Raw genomic sequence first — 17995 nt, forward strand, 5'->3', positions numbered from 1 at the left:
CCGTGATTATGGCAATCAGTGCTAAATGGCTGGAAGTCAAGCCTGGAAACCATGCAAACGTTATGGGCAGTATACCTTCTGTTGATTGCTGCAAGGTCCTCATGCTGATTACCTGCTGGCAGCTCTTTCAGCAAATACATAACAAATAATGTGAGGCTCCTAAGCTCCAAGGACTGAAGCGGGAGCCCTCATATAACCGAGATCTATTGTTTGTGGGACCGTGGTTATTGTTCAAACTTCTCTCCCCAATAACAAGTGCATCACTGAGCTGCCATCAGACGTTGTGCCGATGATAAATATAATACCTGAGTCCCCTTTGATTGAGGGGACCTAAATCAATGCATCATTCTGAGATGCAGTCCAGGTTTTTTTGTTTTTGTTTTTGTTTTTGTTTTTTGTCTGGCCTGACCTTTTTCTGGATTTTTGAGAAGACCTGAAATAGTTTAAGTAACATCCATTTTCCCTGGCCCCCTCTCCAAGGGCTGCACTTAGTTTACCATTTTCCTCCACCCTTTCTCTTGTGCCATCCTCCTGAAGATGTGACTGGGCCACACATTAGCCTTCCAGGTAGGTGACAGAGATCCCACGCATGGTAAATGGTCCACCGGGCTCCTCTGCTTGTGCATTGGGTGGCCTGGGGCAAGGCACTTGGACTCACTGAGGTTTAGTTTCCTTGACTGTAAAATGAAAAGATAAACCTGCTTCATCGACCTTTCCTGAGTATGCAGCGAAGGGACAAATATGAATTGTCCCTACCCAAGATTGACAAAGTAGGTTTCCTCGTGGTGGTAAGGACACTAACATGGTAGAATGTTTGTTACACTTTATCAATTTCTTCCATCTGATGGCACTGACATTATGTGTCCTTCTACTTTCCAAATAGGCTCTAATGGTCTATTCATTTCCCGGAGATGACACATTTATATAGAAATCCCTCACTCTCTTTGCCACTTTGTGTTCTCGTCACCCAGCCTTCTTCCACTCTAACTGAATTCTTAGTGCCCTATCCTGCCTCACATTCCCTGGTCTCTCCATCTGGAAAGCTCTCTTCACTCCTGCCTCCTCCCTGGGGCTGCATCCCTTTCATTCACGAACACATTTATTGCCCCACGTGTTGGGGATGTAGCAGTGAACCCAACAGTCCCTGCTGTTGTGGAGCTGGTATTCTACAGGGAGGGAAGAGCAGCTAATTAGTAAGTAAATCTCTCATATGCCAGGGCCTGGTAGAGTTATAACAAAGAGTAGAACAGAATAAGGGGATGATGGGATTTAGGTTTAGCTGGGAAGGGTTCTCTAAGGAAAGGACCATTTGAACATAGTCCTGAAGGACATATGGCAGGAATCTCACAGGAAGTCTGGGAGAAAGTATTCCAGGAAGAAGGAAGAGCAAGTGCAAAGGCCCTGAGGCAGAGAAGGGCTAAAATATCCCTTCCCGAGAGAGCATTCCTTGACACCCCATTTTAAATAATGTTCTCTTTCTCAAAGCACACCATTCTTTTTGGGGTATTTAATCTTCATTTATGTTTTATATCTTAGCATATGTAATTTAATTAGTCTCCCCCTCTGAATTGCAAGTTCCATGAAGGCAGACATCATATCTGTTCCCATTTTCCCTTATTTGTGTATCCAGGGTTCACCCTCTGGTGTGGTATTTATATACTTACTGGATGAATCGATCAATTTCAAATGGTCATTAATGGCAATGTGCAGTAATTTTGCCTTGTGTGAGAATTTCCTTTTAGAAATCAATATATAGGGTGGTGCAAGGGGACTCTCCCCTAAGGAACTGACACACTTCCTTCTTGCAGCTAATGAGCACAAACTGAGTATAATACATCCATTTCTGCTTTGCATGGTGAGGATCTTACCCTCAGTAAAGATAATTCAGTTAAGATTTGAGGTTGGCACCTTCTCCTGTGTTTTTTTCTTAATGATGAGATTGTGCTTGTATTCTTCTTTTATTCATTGGATTCCTCTTTTTGTGTAATTTAATTAAGATACAAATAAAAAAGGAGTGATAATTAGGTAAAGAAGGAAGAACCGAAGAGGAGGGAGAAGGAGAGAAAAGAAAATAGATTCCTCTTTAAGATATATCTTGTCACTGCTTTGCAAGTTGAAATTAGAAACATAGCTAGCTTGTGCTTTAAATGTTATGACAGCTGCCTGTGACTATTGCTTGACATTATCAGGACCAATGCTAAGTATTTTTACATGTATGTAAAATTAAATTTTAAAATCTCGTTAAATTCCCAGTGGGCTATAGAGTAGATATCAATAGCCCCATCTTACAGATAAGTAAGGGTCATAGAAGTTAAGTAACTTGGCCTGAAAACAGAAGAAAGTAGAAATGAGTACCTTCCAATGGCTTGGACAGGGCTGTCAAATTTAAATGTGAGTTGTTTTGTTCTGCCTCCCCTCAAGCTTCCATTCAGCCTCACCCCACTAAGAAGAGGTATGACCCTCCAACAGCAATCATAACCTCACTCCAAGGAACAGGGGTGGGGTGGGGGCCGGGGGGGGGTGTCCAATGGAGAGTCCTTTACAAACATCCATTATCCCCTTAACTGGAAAGGCTCCTGAATGCAGGTACATCTTTATTTTTGAAGGCTTTTTTTTTTTCTTTTAATAGCTAAAGAATGCATGACACTGATTGTAAACTGTCAAGTTGGGTGCTGGGAAGCCACTCAGACCTGCACTAAGAACGGTGATAATGAATTCAGTGTTGCCAATTCTGAGGGAACTGAGAGAAAACACCTAGAGGTTCCTATTAGTGCCAGTAGTGAACCAGATCCCTCCTTGCTTTCAAGGTGCAGCCCTTATTTCTCGGTGCTGCTCCCAGCTCTGGGGCTCTGGAACGTCGGGTCAATCCCTAGGAAGCAGAATCCTGGGGCTTTGGGCCCAGGAGAGAGGGGCGGTTTCTATGCACACACACATCCATTCACACACCACACGTGGTCACAAAGCACAGACGGCACACACGCTCAGCGCCCGCACAAACATCGACCTCACCCACTCACCTATATCAACACCACAACACAGGCGCACGCGACCTCACACACCTCGCCCACTCGTGCACTTACGCCACACACTGGCGCGCAACACCCGAGCTAGCACACGCTCGCGCACCGGCTCACACCCCGTGCACACACCCTCTTGCGCGCGCCCAAGCACTTGCTCGCCTGCACACACCCGCGCGCACCCGCTCACGCCCCGCGCACACACCCTCTTGCGCGCGCCCGCGGTCTCGTTCACCGGCGCGCGCGCGCACAGGCTCTACTTCACGGGCGCATCCCGCGCGCGCACACACTCGCTCCCACCGCCGAGCGGCGAGGGGCGGGGCGGGGCGGGAGCGGTCGCCAGTGGCCGGCCGGGCGCGGCCAGGAGAGGGCGCGGCGCGGCGCGGCGCGGGGGAGTGCGGCCCGCGCCGGAGTTGTTTCCCGGAGCCCCGGCCGCGAGAGGCTCCGCGGGAGCCCAGCCAGCAGCTCGGGCTGGGCTAGGCGGGGCTGGGCGGGGCGGACCGCAGGGAGCACACCCCGGGTCAAGCCGGCGCCCGCGAGCCGAGCGCGGCGGGGAGCGCGCCATGGACCCCAAGGCGGGCGGTGGCGAGGAGGATGACTGCGTGGACTCGGGCGCCGAGACCGGAGGGTGAGCCGCGCGGGGCCGGGCCGTGGGCGGGGGGCGCTCTCCGAGTTGCGCTGCGGCCGGTCCCCGGCCGGGACCTTTGCGGACCCCGCGGCGGAGCCGGAGCCGCTGCCGCCGGGATGGGGCCGCGGGGGCTCCCCCACCTGCCTGGTCCCGGGTGGAAGGTAGAGGGGCTGTGGCGGGCGGGTTGTCTCCTGGGCGGGCCCCGAGGGCAGAGCCCGGTGGTCCGTAGCTACCCCGGGTGGGGCGGGCCCCATCCCCGGGGGAGGGGGGAGGGAGAAAAGTGGAAGGACTCAGGGTTCAGAGTAAACCTCGCGCACACCACCACACACCACCCCTTCTTGCCCCCGTTATCACTGAGATGATGTGGAATACCAGGCGAATGCAATGACCCCCCGAGATCATCGCTAGAGAAACAGATGCTCTTACACTTGTTTCAGCCTTCCGCGAGGACTTTATTCCTCTAGCCCCGCCGCTCCCGGAGTCCGGGATGAGGGATTGGGGATAAGAAGAGGATAGGACACCTGGCACCTAAAAGTCTTTCAGAAATCATATAAGAGGATGACATTTCTCATTTCATGGCTTTATTGTGCTTGTTGAGACTCCTTCCACAACTCCTGTTTTCCCGGCCAAACTTCTCTGCCCACCTGTCCCAGCCTTGGGTACAGGTGGGATGAAGTTGGTGCTATGATGTAGCCCTGCTTAAAGAAATGTGCTCATCGCTTCAACGGACACAAACAATTGGCCCAAACCTTTACCTCTGGAGACTAATTAGCCTTCTCCCAACGACACCATTTTCCTGAATGGGACAAAAGATGGAGTATCTTTAAAAAAAAAAAAAAAGATGGAGTATCTTTTAGGAGATGAATGTCATTGTAAATGCTTCCACCCAGGTCCTCCTATCTCTAGAGGATTTTCCTGTGCAGAGTCAGCAAACATCCAGGATGTCGGTACTGATCCAGGAGGAAAGGGTGTCCTTTCCTCTCTGGAGAACCCTGGAGATGGGCAGGAGCTGCCCAGATTACAGAAACCCTCCACCTTGGAACGTTGGGGAGATTTAGACTAATCTCGGGGGTTGGCAGCCTTGAGAGGACAGGATGGGGGCCCAAGGCCAGAATGGGCACAAGGGGCTGCCCCCTGAGTGACACAGTCATTCCTGCCTGCCCAGGCTCACCCTTCCTTGCAGCCTCCCCCCATTCCTAGCCCAAATCTGGCACTTTTACGCCCTACAGCAAGTACTCTGCAATGGGCTTTCGCTGTTATCCAAACTTGAGATCACTTACGGTTCACTATAGAACCCAATTCTGGAGGGGTAACCTGATTCCAAATACAGAACTCCCTTGTTTTCTCCCCACACTTTGTGTATGTGGCATTTATCAACTGTAATTGAAGATCCTTGACTTTTTTTTTTCCCCCTGCCTCTAGTTAGCTAGTTAGGCCATGAATAGAAGAAACAAAGTGAAATTAACCAGCTCATTTTCAGCTGCATAAAATAAGGCTCCAACAGGTCCATTCATTTTCAATTTGCAGAGCTCACCTAAAACAGGTATTTTTTCCAAGGCTTCTCTCTTGGAAAAGTGGAGGAGAAGCCCTGACCCAGGAGCAATTGTACCCTTGGATCCCAGCAAAAAGCATGACAGCTGCCAGGGTTGCTGGGAGGGGCTTGCTGAATATACTGACACCAGAGCTTCTCTTCACCGCCTCTGCCCTAAAGTGTATTGTTGTGACAGAATAGAATAAAGACTCCTTATTGCCTCAGTAGCATCCTTAAGCTAAAGCTGAGGGTAAAATGGCACGTGCTTAAGGAGTTTCAGTGTATAGTTCCTGATCTTGTATTTGCCACATATCCGTGTATCTCCTGCAGTTTGTTTTGGTTATCAAAAAGCTGTTCATAATTTCCTGGCTTTTCCAGAACTCACTCCCAGCTTTCATGTAGCTGCCTGGGGAGACTTTACACATGTGTGCTATCACTATTATTTTTAAAATACAAATCTGATCACGCTTCTCTCCCAAACCTTTAGTGGCTCTGTCATCTCTAACGTACCAAGAGCTTACAAGTACCTACAAGTCCCAATGTGTTTGGGTCCCCTTCTGTCTCTCTGGCTTTGTGTCTCAGCACCCCACCCTTGTATCCTGCCTCAAGCCACATCAGCAAGGTGTTTCTGATTCTGCTTTTGTCAAACTGCCCTTTTCCCCAGCTCTGCCCTTCTCCACCTGGCATGCCTGCCCACCAGGTGAAACTCTATCTTCTTTTAAGACTCGGCTCAGGTGACCCGTCGGCTAAGGCAGGGGTCCTCAACTTGAGGCCCATGAATGGCTTGAAGTCACATGCAAAATGACATTCTTTGTGAATTTTGGGAAGAAGAGACTTACTTTTCACCGGATTCTCGAAGTAGTCTGTGATTCCCCTCGCCACCACATTTGGGCAGGGTAGGAGAAGTTTCATTTTCAACATGTTGCATCTGAGGTATTGAGAGAGAGCCAAGGAAGGATGATGAGCCAGCGGTTGAGTTTATCTAGAGAGATGGTCAGAGAGGATATGGGTGTGACGACAGTATGCTTGGGAATGGTCAGCCAAAAAATGGCAGTTGCATTCCTAGGAGTAGATGAAATCAACCAAAGATAGTAAAGATAGTAAACACCTGGCATCTTACTCTGTGCTGGGGACTGAGCCTTTACATATTTTGTTAACACATTTGATTTTTCAACAACTGCGAAGCAGATACTGTTTAAGACCAGCCTTGAGAAATGACAACACTTAAAGGCCAGGTGAAGTTGGAGGAGCTGAGAAAGGGGCCTGAGAAAAAGGAGACACCGACAAGAGGAAGGATGAGGTGTCCTAGAAGACAAGGGGAAGAAGGGAAAGGCATCGGCTGTGCGGTTGAGAAACTCACTAAGCTAAAGGAATGTGAAGTGCCTTTTTTGCAAATGCAGGTAATGAAGGAAAAGGTGGATCCGTGGACAGTGGCAGGTGGAGGCAGAAGCCAGGTCTGCCCGGCTCCAGGAGGGAGTGGACTGTGTGGAAGAGAAGGTAGACGGAGCCCTTTGTCTGAGAAAGGGAGGGTGAGGAGAGGTGGTAGCTGGAAGGGAGAGTGGGATGCAGGAAGGATTCCCAAAGCATAGGCAATAATTAGGCTCCTGTAAAGAGATGCTTATAGAAAAGACTCTATAAAAAGGGGCATAGATATGGGCGCCTGAGTGGCTCAGTGGGTTAAAGCCTCTGCCTTTGGTTCAGGTCATGATCCCAGGGTCCTGGGATCACATCCCGCATCTGGCTCTCTGCTCAGCAGGGAGCCTGCTTCCTCTTCTCTCTCTGCGTGCCTCTCTGTGTACTTGTGATCTCCATCTGTCAAATAAATAAATAAAATCTTTTTAAAAGGGGGGGGGCACAGATAAAGATATAGGAGAAAAACCGATGGTTTGTAATGTCCACTTTCTGAAAAGGTGAAGGCAGATGGACTTCAGACCTCTCATTTCAATGGGCTTTGGGTAGAAGGAGGGACAGCTCTCTTCTTACAGCTTAGCAGGGAAGACAGGTTTCTGTTCTGGGCAAATGCAGCACCCTCCCCAGGAAAGTGGAGATTTGAAATAATTGCTTGGGTAATGTTGAGTGAGAACCCAACCGAGATTAATGATTATAAATGTATGAAGGTCCCAGTCTAGCTTGCTATCAAATTTCCAGCAGCAGTGCTCAACTACCTTAGGGGTAGGCAGGGGGAGATGGTGAGTGGTCGAGATGGTCAGGGAGAGGGACTGTTGCCAGGCAGGCGTGAACAAAACATAGGAGCAAAGGATTTGGGGGTATATGTGGAGCTGACTATGGATCCTTTCGGCAGCGTGATCAAAGGTTCCAAGAACATTTTGGGTTCCGCTGCCAGTGGGCAGGTAGTGCTGATCGCTTTGAAAGTGACAGTCAAGAGAGTCAGGCTGCTGGGGTTCAACTCCATGCCCTGAGTTTTCTTTTCTGTAAAATGTGACAATGATAGTACCCACCTCACAGGGTGGTTCTGAGAATTAAATTAGTCTATACATTTAAAGTCTGGCATAAGTGAACCCTCAGAAAATTATTTCTCATCGTACTGTTAGTATTGTTATGAAGAAGACTCTGAATGACAAAGTTAGAGCTTTATATAATAAAAATGTATATTTCTGGGTGCACTCAAGATCCTATGTTCTTTATACTCATCACAGTAGATGTTCTAATGTTTTTAAATGCCATGAACAATCTGAACATCTTTCAGAACATCTGCGAGACGATAGGATCTGTCTCAATATAATTATTTTACCCATAAGGAAATGGAGGTTCAGAGGGTGCATGACTAGTTAGTGGCCTCAGTTGAAGCCTGCGTCTCCGGCATGCTTCCCACCTAGCGAAGTTGTCTCTCCAGGAACCACTGATGGGCAATTAATTCTTGATTCCTACTCAGACATTTTCTTTTGCTTGAAATGTTGTCTTTGCTGTCTGACCCACCTAGTACAGGCCAGTCTAAAAGCTAACTAGTATTGTTCTGTGGCAATTGATGTCATTTTGGAGCTCCCCTTTTCCAAATGCACTTGAAGGCAAGTTTTGTGCTCCTGTGTATTTTTCATTAGAAAAAACTGGCAAGCCAGCTACTGACTATGGTAAACTACCCTAAGAAACAGAATCCCTTCACAGAGGGACAAGCTGTGTTTTTGCAAACTGAAATAAAAGACAAAAAGTAAGATGAATGCTTTTTAACGGGTTTATCCTTTGTGATGTCTCCCAGATAGGGCATCTGAGCCACTCTTTCAAATAGGACCATATCTGGTGCATTATTTTAATTCACAAGTTTGTCTGGCACTAATGAGCCTCCACCTCCCTGTCACCTGTCACTGAGCTTCTGAAAAAATACTCCTACCATACCCTTTGGGTGACCTTCAATTGATACTTCACTGTGATTTAGAGATAGCACACAATTCACAGGGCTGGAGTTTATAAGCAGGTGAATGGGAACGAATGGGGGAATAAATTTGAAGACGGGACAGGTTTAGAGAACAGTAAAGGGGGAAATCTTGCAAAGAAGACAGGATGATCTATTAGGTACTCAATTATCTTTGTGTTCAAGGTGGAGCTAGTTAGCTCTGAGCTACCATGGCATCTAATTCAATGGACTGAGAATTAGCAGATGCGGTCCGTGATGCACTGAGCTGATGTTTTACCGAAATGTCAAAATCAATATTATCAAAATGCCAAGATCAATTCTTATGCCAAGATTTTCCTGGAAAAAGAGAATTTAAGGTGGTAGCCTATACCTATATGGGCAAGTAGGCTGCTGACAGTGATAAACTATCTTAAGTGCAGACCCCTTTACACTTAACCCCTGTATGTATAATTGTAATTAAAAGGCAGTTAAGGGACTGCATCTAACTTTCTGGTCATGATTGGCAGAGATACCAAATAAATGTAGTGTTTATAAATGTGTTTACTCTATGTGTCAGGTGTGTGAAAGTTTCTAATCCTTGCATCATTCTGCTTATCTGTATCACGTGCCCATACATTTTTCTTCCCAAAATTCATGGATTCACCTCTCAGGCTTCATTCTCACAGAGTTGAATGTCTTATTCAGAGCTAGGTGGGTAAATTCTTGGGGTGTAAGACCAATAAACAGGATTCACAAGACAGGTGCCCGATTGCTGTTCCCTCCTATCCTAAAAAAGCTGGGGGTAACCTACCCCTCCAGAGAACTATAGTCAATATCTGAAATTGTTTGAACCTGTTTAAGCACAAAATTGTTTTAAGCTTAACAGTTTGTCTTTCACCAACAATATTTCCCATAAATAACCTTTTGAAGTTATTTGGAATGTATTTTATGGGCTATAAAAGTGTTTGTATATTGACTCAGTTCCTGTTTCCCATCATGATCATTTTTTCTAAGGAAAAGAAAGTAAATATCAATGTATATGTGTATATATATGTGTGTGTGTGTATATATATATATGCAAGTATCTCATCATCGTGTGGTTTGCAAAAGTGAACAATTAGAAACAATCATATAGCAAACAAAAGGCATATGGTTGAATAAATTATAGTACATCACTTTATCTAAAATTACAATGATAAGAACTATGTAGCAGCATGTTGTGATGGTGTGTAGTGAAAAGAGCAGTTTAAAATTCTATCTCCATCATTATGGCAACTGTGTGCAAATTTCATAAACAGAATCAGAGGCTGGAAAGCAACGTAAGGTTTTAGGGGATTTTCTTCCCATTTGATTTCCATTTTGATGGCGGACAGAGATGGAAGTTGGGGTGATGGATGAGACTGCAGAGCTGGGCAGAGACCATCATTCATGAAAAGTGGGTTTTATGTTGTGCTTGAACTTCATCCAAAGAGTGACATGATCAGATTTGTGCCTTGCAAAGATCGGCTGCTGTTTGGGGAAGGAACTGGAGCGGACCAAGAGTGACAGGAGACTGACCAGCTGCCAGGCTTTGACCCAGGCAGTGCCTTTAGTCACAAGAAATACATACGGAGAGATGCATGGCAGGGATGTTCGCTTTGTTAGCACCTGCCCTAAAATACTACCATTACACCTTAAGATTCTCAAAATAGGTTTCACATGTAAATTTCATTCTACATTCATCTCCATCTGTATGCAGATCTTTAAAATACATGCATTTGTGAAACCCATCTGCCTCGGTTATTTTGGAAAATCCTAGCTGAAAATACTGACAAATTTCTAATAATAAAACGAATAGGGGCGCCTGAGTGGCTCAGTAGGTTAAGCGTCTGCCTTCGGGTCAGGTCATGATCCCAGGGTCCTGGGATTGAGCCCCATGTTGGGCTCTCTGCTCAGCAGGGAGCCTGCTTCTCCCTCTGCCTGCCACTCCCCCTGCTTGTGTTGCTGTCTCTCTCTCTCCGTGTGTCGAATAAATAACTAAAATATTAACACACAGTTACCACATTTCTAAGTTTGGTCCTAAAGTTAATTTATACCCTGCCTGGTTCGAGAAAGAATTGAATGTATCCACTCTGGGGGTGACTCATCCTGACCATCCTGATCCTGTCTTGGATCTCCCTTAGCCAGCATGTCGCCATGCTCTATAGCCAGTCATCCTACCTTCCAGGTCCTGCCTCACCATCACCCTGCACTCCTACTTCAGGTCCATTGACCACCTCCCAGTCTCCTCGCCAATGGTATCACTTTAGTTTCCTAACCGATAACATAAAAAACTGGGTTAGATATAGGCGGATTCAGTTTGTAATACATAAAGGGATATGCAAATGTTAATAGTTGCTATTCTTTCCAGCCTTAAGATTCAGTCATTCTGTAACTACTAAGACAGTTCATTTGAAAAGAGAAAACCGCATGCTGTTTTTCTTCCATTTTGTTCTCCTACCAATAAATCAGTGCATCATTTTGCATGAGCGATATAGGTTATTTTAACTACTAAGAGGTGTGCTTTTTATGATTTTTTTGAAGTTTTGTATATATGGTAACAAAGTCAATGGAGTGAAAATTGAATGATTTAAGAAAAGCAACATGAGGCTAAGTAAATAAAAGTGTATCTGTGGAAAATTAAACATAATTAACTACTTTATTTGCATAACCATGTCCCCTGACCACCACCTTGAAGAATAAATCCCTGTGTGCCTGAGAGATTAATTCCTTACTGAGAATGACTTTGGGACACTGGGGGGAGAAAACCAAGAGCTTCTATACCAGATATGTTGCCAGAGAGGGAAGGCTTCCCAGCCACACAAGTAGAGCAGAAACTTCGAAGAGATTAAGCAGGCAGATCCTTGGCCAGATGCCCATTCTCACAGAGGCTGAGTGCCAGCAGCTGGTTTTTCAGCCTCGAAACTGATGGGTAATTTCACCCTGGCCCTAACCCTGCCTTTTCCCTTTCCCTATCACAGCCCACATCCTGTTACTGTAATGTGCAGCAGGATTTCTTCTCAGCTGGAACTGAAATCAGTCAAACATCACTGTGCCTTTGTTTCCTGATGGCCAGCCCGACCCTGTCTGTGGAAGCAAGCCCTCACAAGCCAGGGTCCCCTCATGCTGCCGCCAAGGTCCATCACCACTCTGCTCATGTCAGCAAAGAAACACGTCCCCACGATGCACTCTAACTTGAAGGGTGCTCATTTTCAGTGATTTCACCTTTGGGGGGCATCATGAATCCCTTTGAGAATGTGTTGAAGACTTCGAGCCTTCTCCCCAGAGGAATAAGCTTCCATTCGAGAATTCGCCAATGAATTTAGATGGTTTGGGACCTGGCTAGTTTCCCGTCTTGGAGAGTCACAGAGCCCATCTGAAGGACCCCTGATTTCTAACGTGCCTTGAACGTGTTGCCTTCAAATTCGGACGTAACTTTATTTTGCACCGAAGCCCCCAGCACTACGGTTTTTAGTTTGCTACAGGTCCTTACCATATAAATACTACTTACCCCTGACTTTTTTAAAAATTCTAGCTTGAAGAACTCATTTGGATACAGAAAAATAGTGTCTAATCCTACTAATACTAAGGTTTTGTGTTTCAGGTCTGACTACAGCCACATGTCCTCCACCAGCAGTAAGTATGGTTTAAATGTCCTTCGGCACTGGCTTCTCAAATCCTGTCTATCTGGGGAACCCATGCTTTAACAGAAGAATCACCCAAGGGATACCTGCCAAAGTGTGTGATGCTGGATTCTCTGATTCTGAAAGCTGGGGCTCTTCCTGGAGAATTTAACTGTCCCTTGATTTCAGAACTAGCTATGCCACTACTTTCCCTATGGAAATTGAACCTAGAGGAACTAGCCAGGCTTTGTTAGGGCAGATGCTTCTAAAACAGCTTCTCCGAATAATCCCAGGTAACTCATTCAATCACCAAACGCTTATCAAGTACCCACTGCCTGCAGGCTAACAGCTCAGAGCACATTCATTAGACCCCTGGGTGGCCCCAGCTCCTCTGCTGTAGGCAGTTATCCATACGGTTTAAGAAAGGTGACTGGGAATATGTTCAAAAACATACTGTAAGCATAGAAAAAAGATGTCTGCATTAAATACTAATTGATAGGTAAATCTATTCATGGGAAATTAGGCTTTGTATCTAGGAACAATTCACAGTGTTTAAGATCACCTGTGTAAATGACCAAAGCCGTTTGGATTAATTAAACACCTATTTTAAAATAACGAAAAAATTTCTTCCAGTAAAAGCCCCGATTATTTGATTCAGTAGATACTGCTTTTTTTCTATCTTCCCTGTTAAACTCTCAATTCTAAGTAGCACCCCAATGGAAAGACACTTAATTGGATTATTCTATTTATTGATGTTCTGGCTTAGTTTTCCTTTGCAATAAGAGACTGTGCAGAAAGCTGTATTTCTAGAATTGTAATTTAGTGTCAAATTATATTTAGTTATTAGTATAACTGCAGTGAGTAATCTCTGATCATTCTAGCCAACTGGAGACCCAACATTGCCCCTTAGTTATTAAGAACCATTAGTAATAATGAGAATAATGCTCCAGTGACTTGCATTCCCTCCCTGAAGCGTCTACCTTCCTAAAAATCCAGGAAAGCACTCTTGAACTCTCTCTCTGCTGCTATTTTCATTCCACTCAGTTTTGCCCAGAAGCTACATTTCTTTAAGAGTGATTTTTGTGAAATACTTGCCCAAAGCCTTTGTTCAATTTGTAGCTCTCACATCAGTCCTCTGGGTCACAACAAAGCATCTCTCTTGTCAGCGAAACTGGTAATTTGGTTTGGGAGGCTTTCCTCTCTATTATTTTAATTGCGATCTCAGAGTTGAAATTTCTCTTGGTGCAACTGGGATCAATAGCCTTTTATTGCTCTTCCTTTTCTCTTTAAATACTTGGTGATTCCTGCATCGGTCTTCAGTGTTGGGACCTCTTGGTGAGGATGGGTATGTGTTTCATATTCGAGTTAGGAAATGTATTTGGCTATAAATAATAGGGGAAAAATAATGACTCAAGTCGGCATTTGTTTTCCTCTAACATTAAATAAAAGAAGAAGAAAGAAGGTGGCCACGCAGGTCTGAAGTGGAAGCTCCTTTCATTGTTCTGCTTGGCCTTTGGCTTCTGTTCTTAGAGTTGCCTCAGAGTTACAAAACGGCTGCCTCGACCACAGGCAGCACATCTTTGTTCTGGGCAGGAAGAAGGGGTGAGTGGGTACTGCTGGGCCCTTGGCTATCTTTGTCTAGTGTTTGCCTGGCCTGCTTCTCTTCCCTGCCAGGAGGATAAACACTGACCATACCCAGATGCAAGAGAAGGCCCCTTTAGCAGTTAGTGAAGATAACAGAGTGAACCCTTTCTGAAGAGGGAAAAAGAAAGTCTGAAGTCTTCAATCTGTCCTTTAAAACATGGGTTTGACAGGCTGCAATCATAAAGAGTTATTTTCCAAACAGATCTTTAAAACCGCATTTCCCCACAAACTACACAATCACACTCAGAGGACGGAGTAGAGAGAAGGTTAAGAAGCTTACTCTCCATCCTGAATAAGGCAGTTCCAGGGTCACTCTCCTTGTCACAACCCAGCTGTGCCAACACCCATTATGTGACCAGGAGGAACCCACAGAACTGACTGGTCCCAGTTCCCTCTTGTGGGTCCTGTGAGCGGCTCCTGCCTCTCATTGTCATCCCCCCACCCCCCCAGCCCCTGGGCAGCCTCTCTGAATAGCTTGTTTCTGAATGCTTCCTGGTCATCTGAGCATTGGTCCTATTTTTCGCTGTTAGGAAATGGATTTTTCTGTCTATTAGTGATTCCTGTTCAGCATTCCCATGATGCTCTTTTGCCCGTTTGTGCCTGAGTTCTCGGGGCCGTAAGCACTTCCTTGGGTTGAGCCAGGGTTGGAGTCTGTCCACAGCTGGAGTTCGTCACTGCTAGAGCTGACAGGAAAGCTTCCCCCCAAGCAAGAGCTGCTCTTTAGGTGTCTTTTCCCTGAGAAAGCAGGGACTGCTTCCTCATGCTGCCCACCCCTGATGGGAGAAGGAAGGTCATCACCTAGAGAAAGTACAAGAGTTGCGGTGTGGGAGTTAGGTCCCCTAGGTCCTAGTCCTGGTATGGAGTCCGGGAGGGCATGGTGGTCCTTGGGCATTTTATTTTTCCTCGACCCCCTGGGTCCCAGAATCACATTCCCATTGGTTGTGTTTGATGTCACTTTCAACTCTAGGGAAGTGGCTGAGGGGGCTTCTTTAATTGGATGGTTTTGTTCTATAAATTGGGTAAACATAAATTTGGGTAAAATTTTTTTCTACTTCCCATGGGTCCCTTTGCCTTTTTGAGATTGACAGGGCTGACAGGCTTTCCTCTTATGTTTTCTGCAAAGCTGAACACACTGTTAACACTCAGATCTCAATAAATCATAATATTTCCTAAGAAAGATGAATTTAATTTATACTCTCGGAATTTTACGTGGTTTTTCCAGAAACCTGGGTAGAAGATCATCAAGGCAATATGTACAATTTACATTCTTAAGTGATTTAAATAAAAAGGAGAAATTTTATAAACAGGATCAAAGAAAAGCAGTAATCATGCCAAGGGGAAGAAGATCAAGTGTGCCACGTGATGATAAATTCCCCTCATGCATGATTGAATATTCTCATGCAAATAAAGATTATAATCATACCTGGAGAATTTCTCTTAGAAGATCCTGGGAGCTGAAAAATGATATTTTTAGGACAGTGTCACATTTCTTGAGGATCTCTCCCCCCAGGATAATGCCAGTAGGAGGCAGGTCAAAGAAGTAACTAGTTCTCTTTGTTGGATACTGTTCCTCTATTTGCCCTCCTAATTTGTGCCTCAACACTGTGCCTTCTCAAAACCCAAGTACAGTCATTAACTCTCTACCTGGACCTTACAGATTGCCAGTGGCAGCGGGGATGCCTTACAGTTTTGTGCCCCTTCATACTTCTTGAAATGCAAATAATCAAAGTGAGTCACAGTAATACAGGGGCCCTTGGCAATGCCCTGAGGAATTCCCCATATCTGAAATTATGGAGAAATGACCATGACCAGTGTGTTCTACTGATTCAAGCCCAGGACCACATACCAAGCCGTGCAAAATAGGGACACCTCCTGGGTGGGTGGAAGTCGTGGAATCTATTTTCCCACCCACCCGTGCCTCAGATTCCTGCCCTCCTCTTGTTTCCCTGGCTTGCTTTTCCTAGCTTCCTGCTCTGTCCTTCCAGTGACTCGGGTAGCTTCCCCAAGTCCTGCCTGCATTCTCCTTGCTGCTTGGGCCAGGCTGTAGGGCCAGTGGAGTTCTGTCCTCTCCACTTTCTCGGGGCTGCCATGTCTGTGACCTGCCCTTGCGGGCAGCCTTGAACAGGCCCAGCTGATGCTGTGGGACCTTGGACATGCTCTCTTCTTGAGAGAAAGAGGCCAAGTGGATTCCAGGTGTTTTTCAAATAGGAAAGGCAGGTGTCTAAGTTAATTGCAAGCCCTTGTGACTGGTCTTGAGCCACCACAGGAGTTGACAGGTCCTGCCTTACTGCTGTGTGGGACGACCTCTCATCCCTCCCCAAGGCTGCCTTGTCTCAGAGGTATATCTTTCCACATAAATGCCATCTTCTCCCCTTCGTTTCTCCACAGTCTCATTTCCTTGAAGTTTTAGGATATCAAAGCATCGTATGTTTTGAATTTTGTCTTTGGCCACATCTGTGCCTCCCCTCAGTGTGGAAGGAAAGGTAAGCTCCTTGTGAGCTTATTAATTACTACCTAATTAATAAACAAAGGTAAGGCACTTTGAAAGCAACCCATCGAAAAGACATGACTGCCTTCCGTAGAACTTGTCGCTGAGGGGGAACATTTAAATAAAAATGACCCTTGTCTATAAATCCAAGAGCTAAATTCAGACGGGACAGTGAAATAGTCATTATTTTCTTTCTGTTTTCGGAAAAGGAGATAACTTACTGACAGATTGGCGTTTTAAGGCCACTTGTCCAAATAAGGAAAGTCAATATCTTGGAAGAGGTGGTAGTAGCCAATTTAACTTTGATCTGTTTGTAAATTTCATAGTCTTTATTTTTTTTCTTCTGTGCACAATACTTTCCCCATTATGATTTTCAGAGTAAATATTCTTTTAGGGTCTTACTTTATAAGATCTAGGCAAAACCTGGATCTGTTCATTAACCGTTATGGAGAACAATTTAGCCATTGCATGTGCATAATTCTGTGACCAGTATGTAGTTGGCAAGGGACGCAGGTTTGCAAAAAGACCAAAACACCCACCTATCCATCCCCAGCTTCCCACTCCTTTTGCAATTAAAACTTAACAAGAAACATCACCAGTTTTCTCTAATTTAGAGTACAGCCTTTTAGGCAAAGTTAGTTGTGGATGGTAATATGGTTTGTGAGGCGGATCAGACAAATCTTAAGTAGCCCAGTTCAGGCCTGTCACTACTGACACCCATTTCCTACTTCCTCAGTGTGCAGAGGGCTCATTCACTAATGATGATTAAAGATGATTAAAGCACTAAAGATGCTTGATTTACTTTCATAGACCAAACAGTTGGCATAAAACAAATCCAAGCCTAGGGGAAACTCTGATTTCCAAGTGGAGGAAAATCTCTACTTGGTCACTGCATTGAGCCAGGAGCACTTAACTTTGCTGCGTCCAGCAAAGGAACCCCAGATAAGAACGATTTCCATTTTTAGTATGTTTAAGCATGTTCTGGCACAACAGTCATGTTCATGTGCAGAGTTTCTCTCAAAAGAGATTCAGGGTGACCTGCTGCACAGCTGGATTGAATCTGCTGCCTTAGGTAGGCTCTCTGTGAGTGGCCTTCTGTTGAACCATGTGGCCTCGATATGTGGCCATGGCTACGGAGACCAACCAGAAATCATTAAGATACTTTGCACGTGGAAAGGTTAGTCTGACTTCCTTGTCCATTTTGTCCTCCTCTGTGGCCCTGCCTTCCACAGTGACTATAGGATTAAAGCTTTTACTCAGAAGTCCCTATCATATTCCCTGGCAATAGACATCTGGTATACCTATGCCTTGGTAGAGCCACTGCTCCCATTGCCATGTGGGAAAGAACCCTCAAGGCTTCTTCCCTCCTCCTTGGAATATACTGGCCTCACTCCTGCTTGGCCTAACTATTGGAGAGAGGGCCTTGGTGCTGGTGGCTCTTCCCATGCCTCCAACCATTGAGGCTTTCTGTGGCAAGTATGGCTTCAGGTTTGAGATGCTCATTGTGCTCCTGGACTTTCCTCCTCAAGCTGGAGCCACGTAGCATGTAGCTTGTAGATAACTCTAATGAAAAGGCCGCAGGTGTGGGTGTGTCACTTTTTGCAAGTCTGGGTCTTGAAGCCACTCAGGTAGAGGTTTAGCCATAGCCTGAGAGCCACAGAATGCCAGCTGGCACAGTGTGGGGTCTACTTTGCATT

General features: G+C 45.6%; 1 protein-coding gene across 1 annotated transcript in view; it reads left to right on the forward strand.

Annotated features, from left to right (window-relative positions):
• Positions 1–3580: 3580 nt before the first annotated feature.
• FAM124A (family with sequence similarity 124 member A) overlaps positions 3581–17995 on the forward strand; it is a gene marked incomplete at both ends in the record, with an annotated part of 107131 nt that continues 92716 nt past the window's right edge. Inside the window, 2 exons of the mRNA XM_080799753.1 lie at positions 3581–3645; positions 12148–12179. Of these exons, the coding sequence (XP_080655879.1) occupies positions 3581–3645; positions 12148–12179 (97 nt within the window). The remainder of the gene's footprint in view (positions 3646–12147; positions 12180–17995) is intronic.

The sequence above is a fragment of the Martes martes genome (assembly GCF_963455335.1).
Source record: "Martes martes genome assembly, chromosome: 3".
Taxonomy (NCBI): Eukaryota; Metazoa; Chordata; class Mammalia; order Carnivora; family Mustelidae; genus Martes; species Martes martes.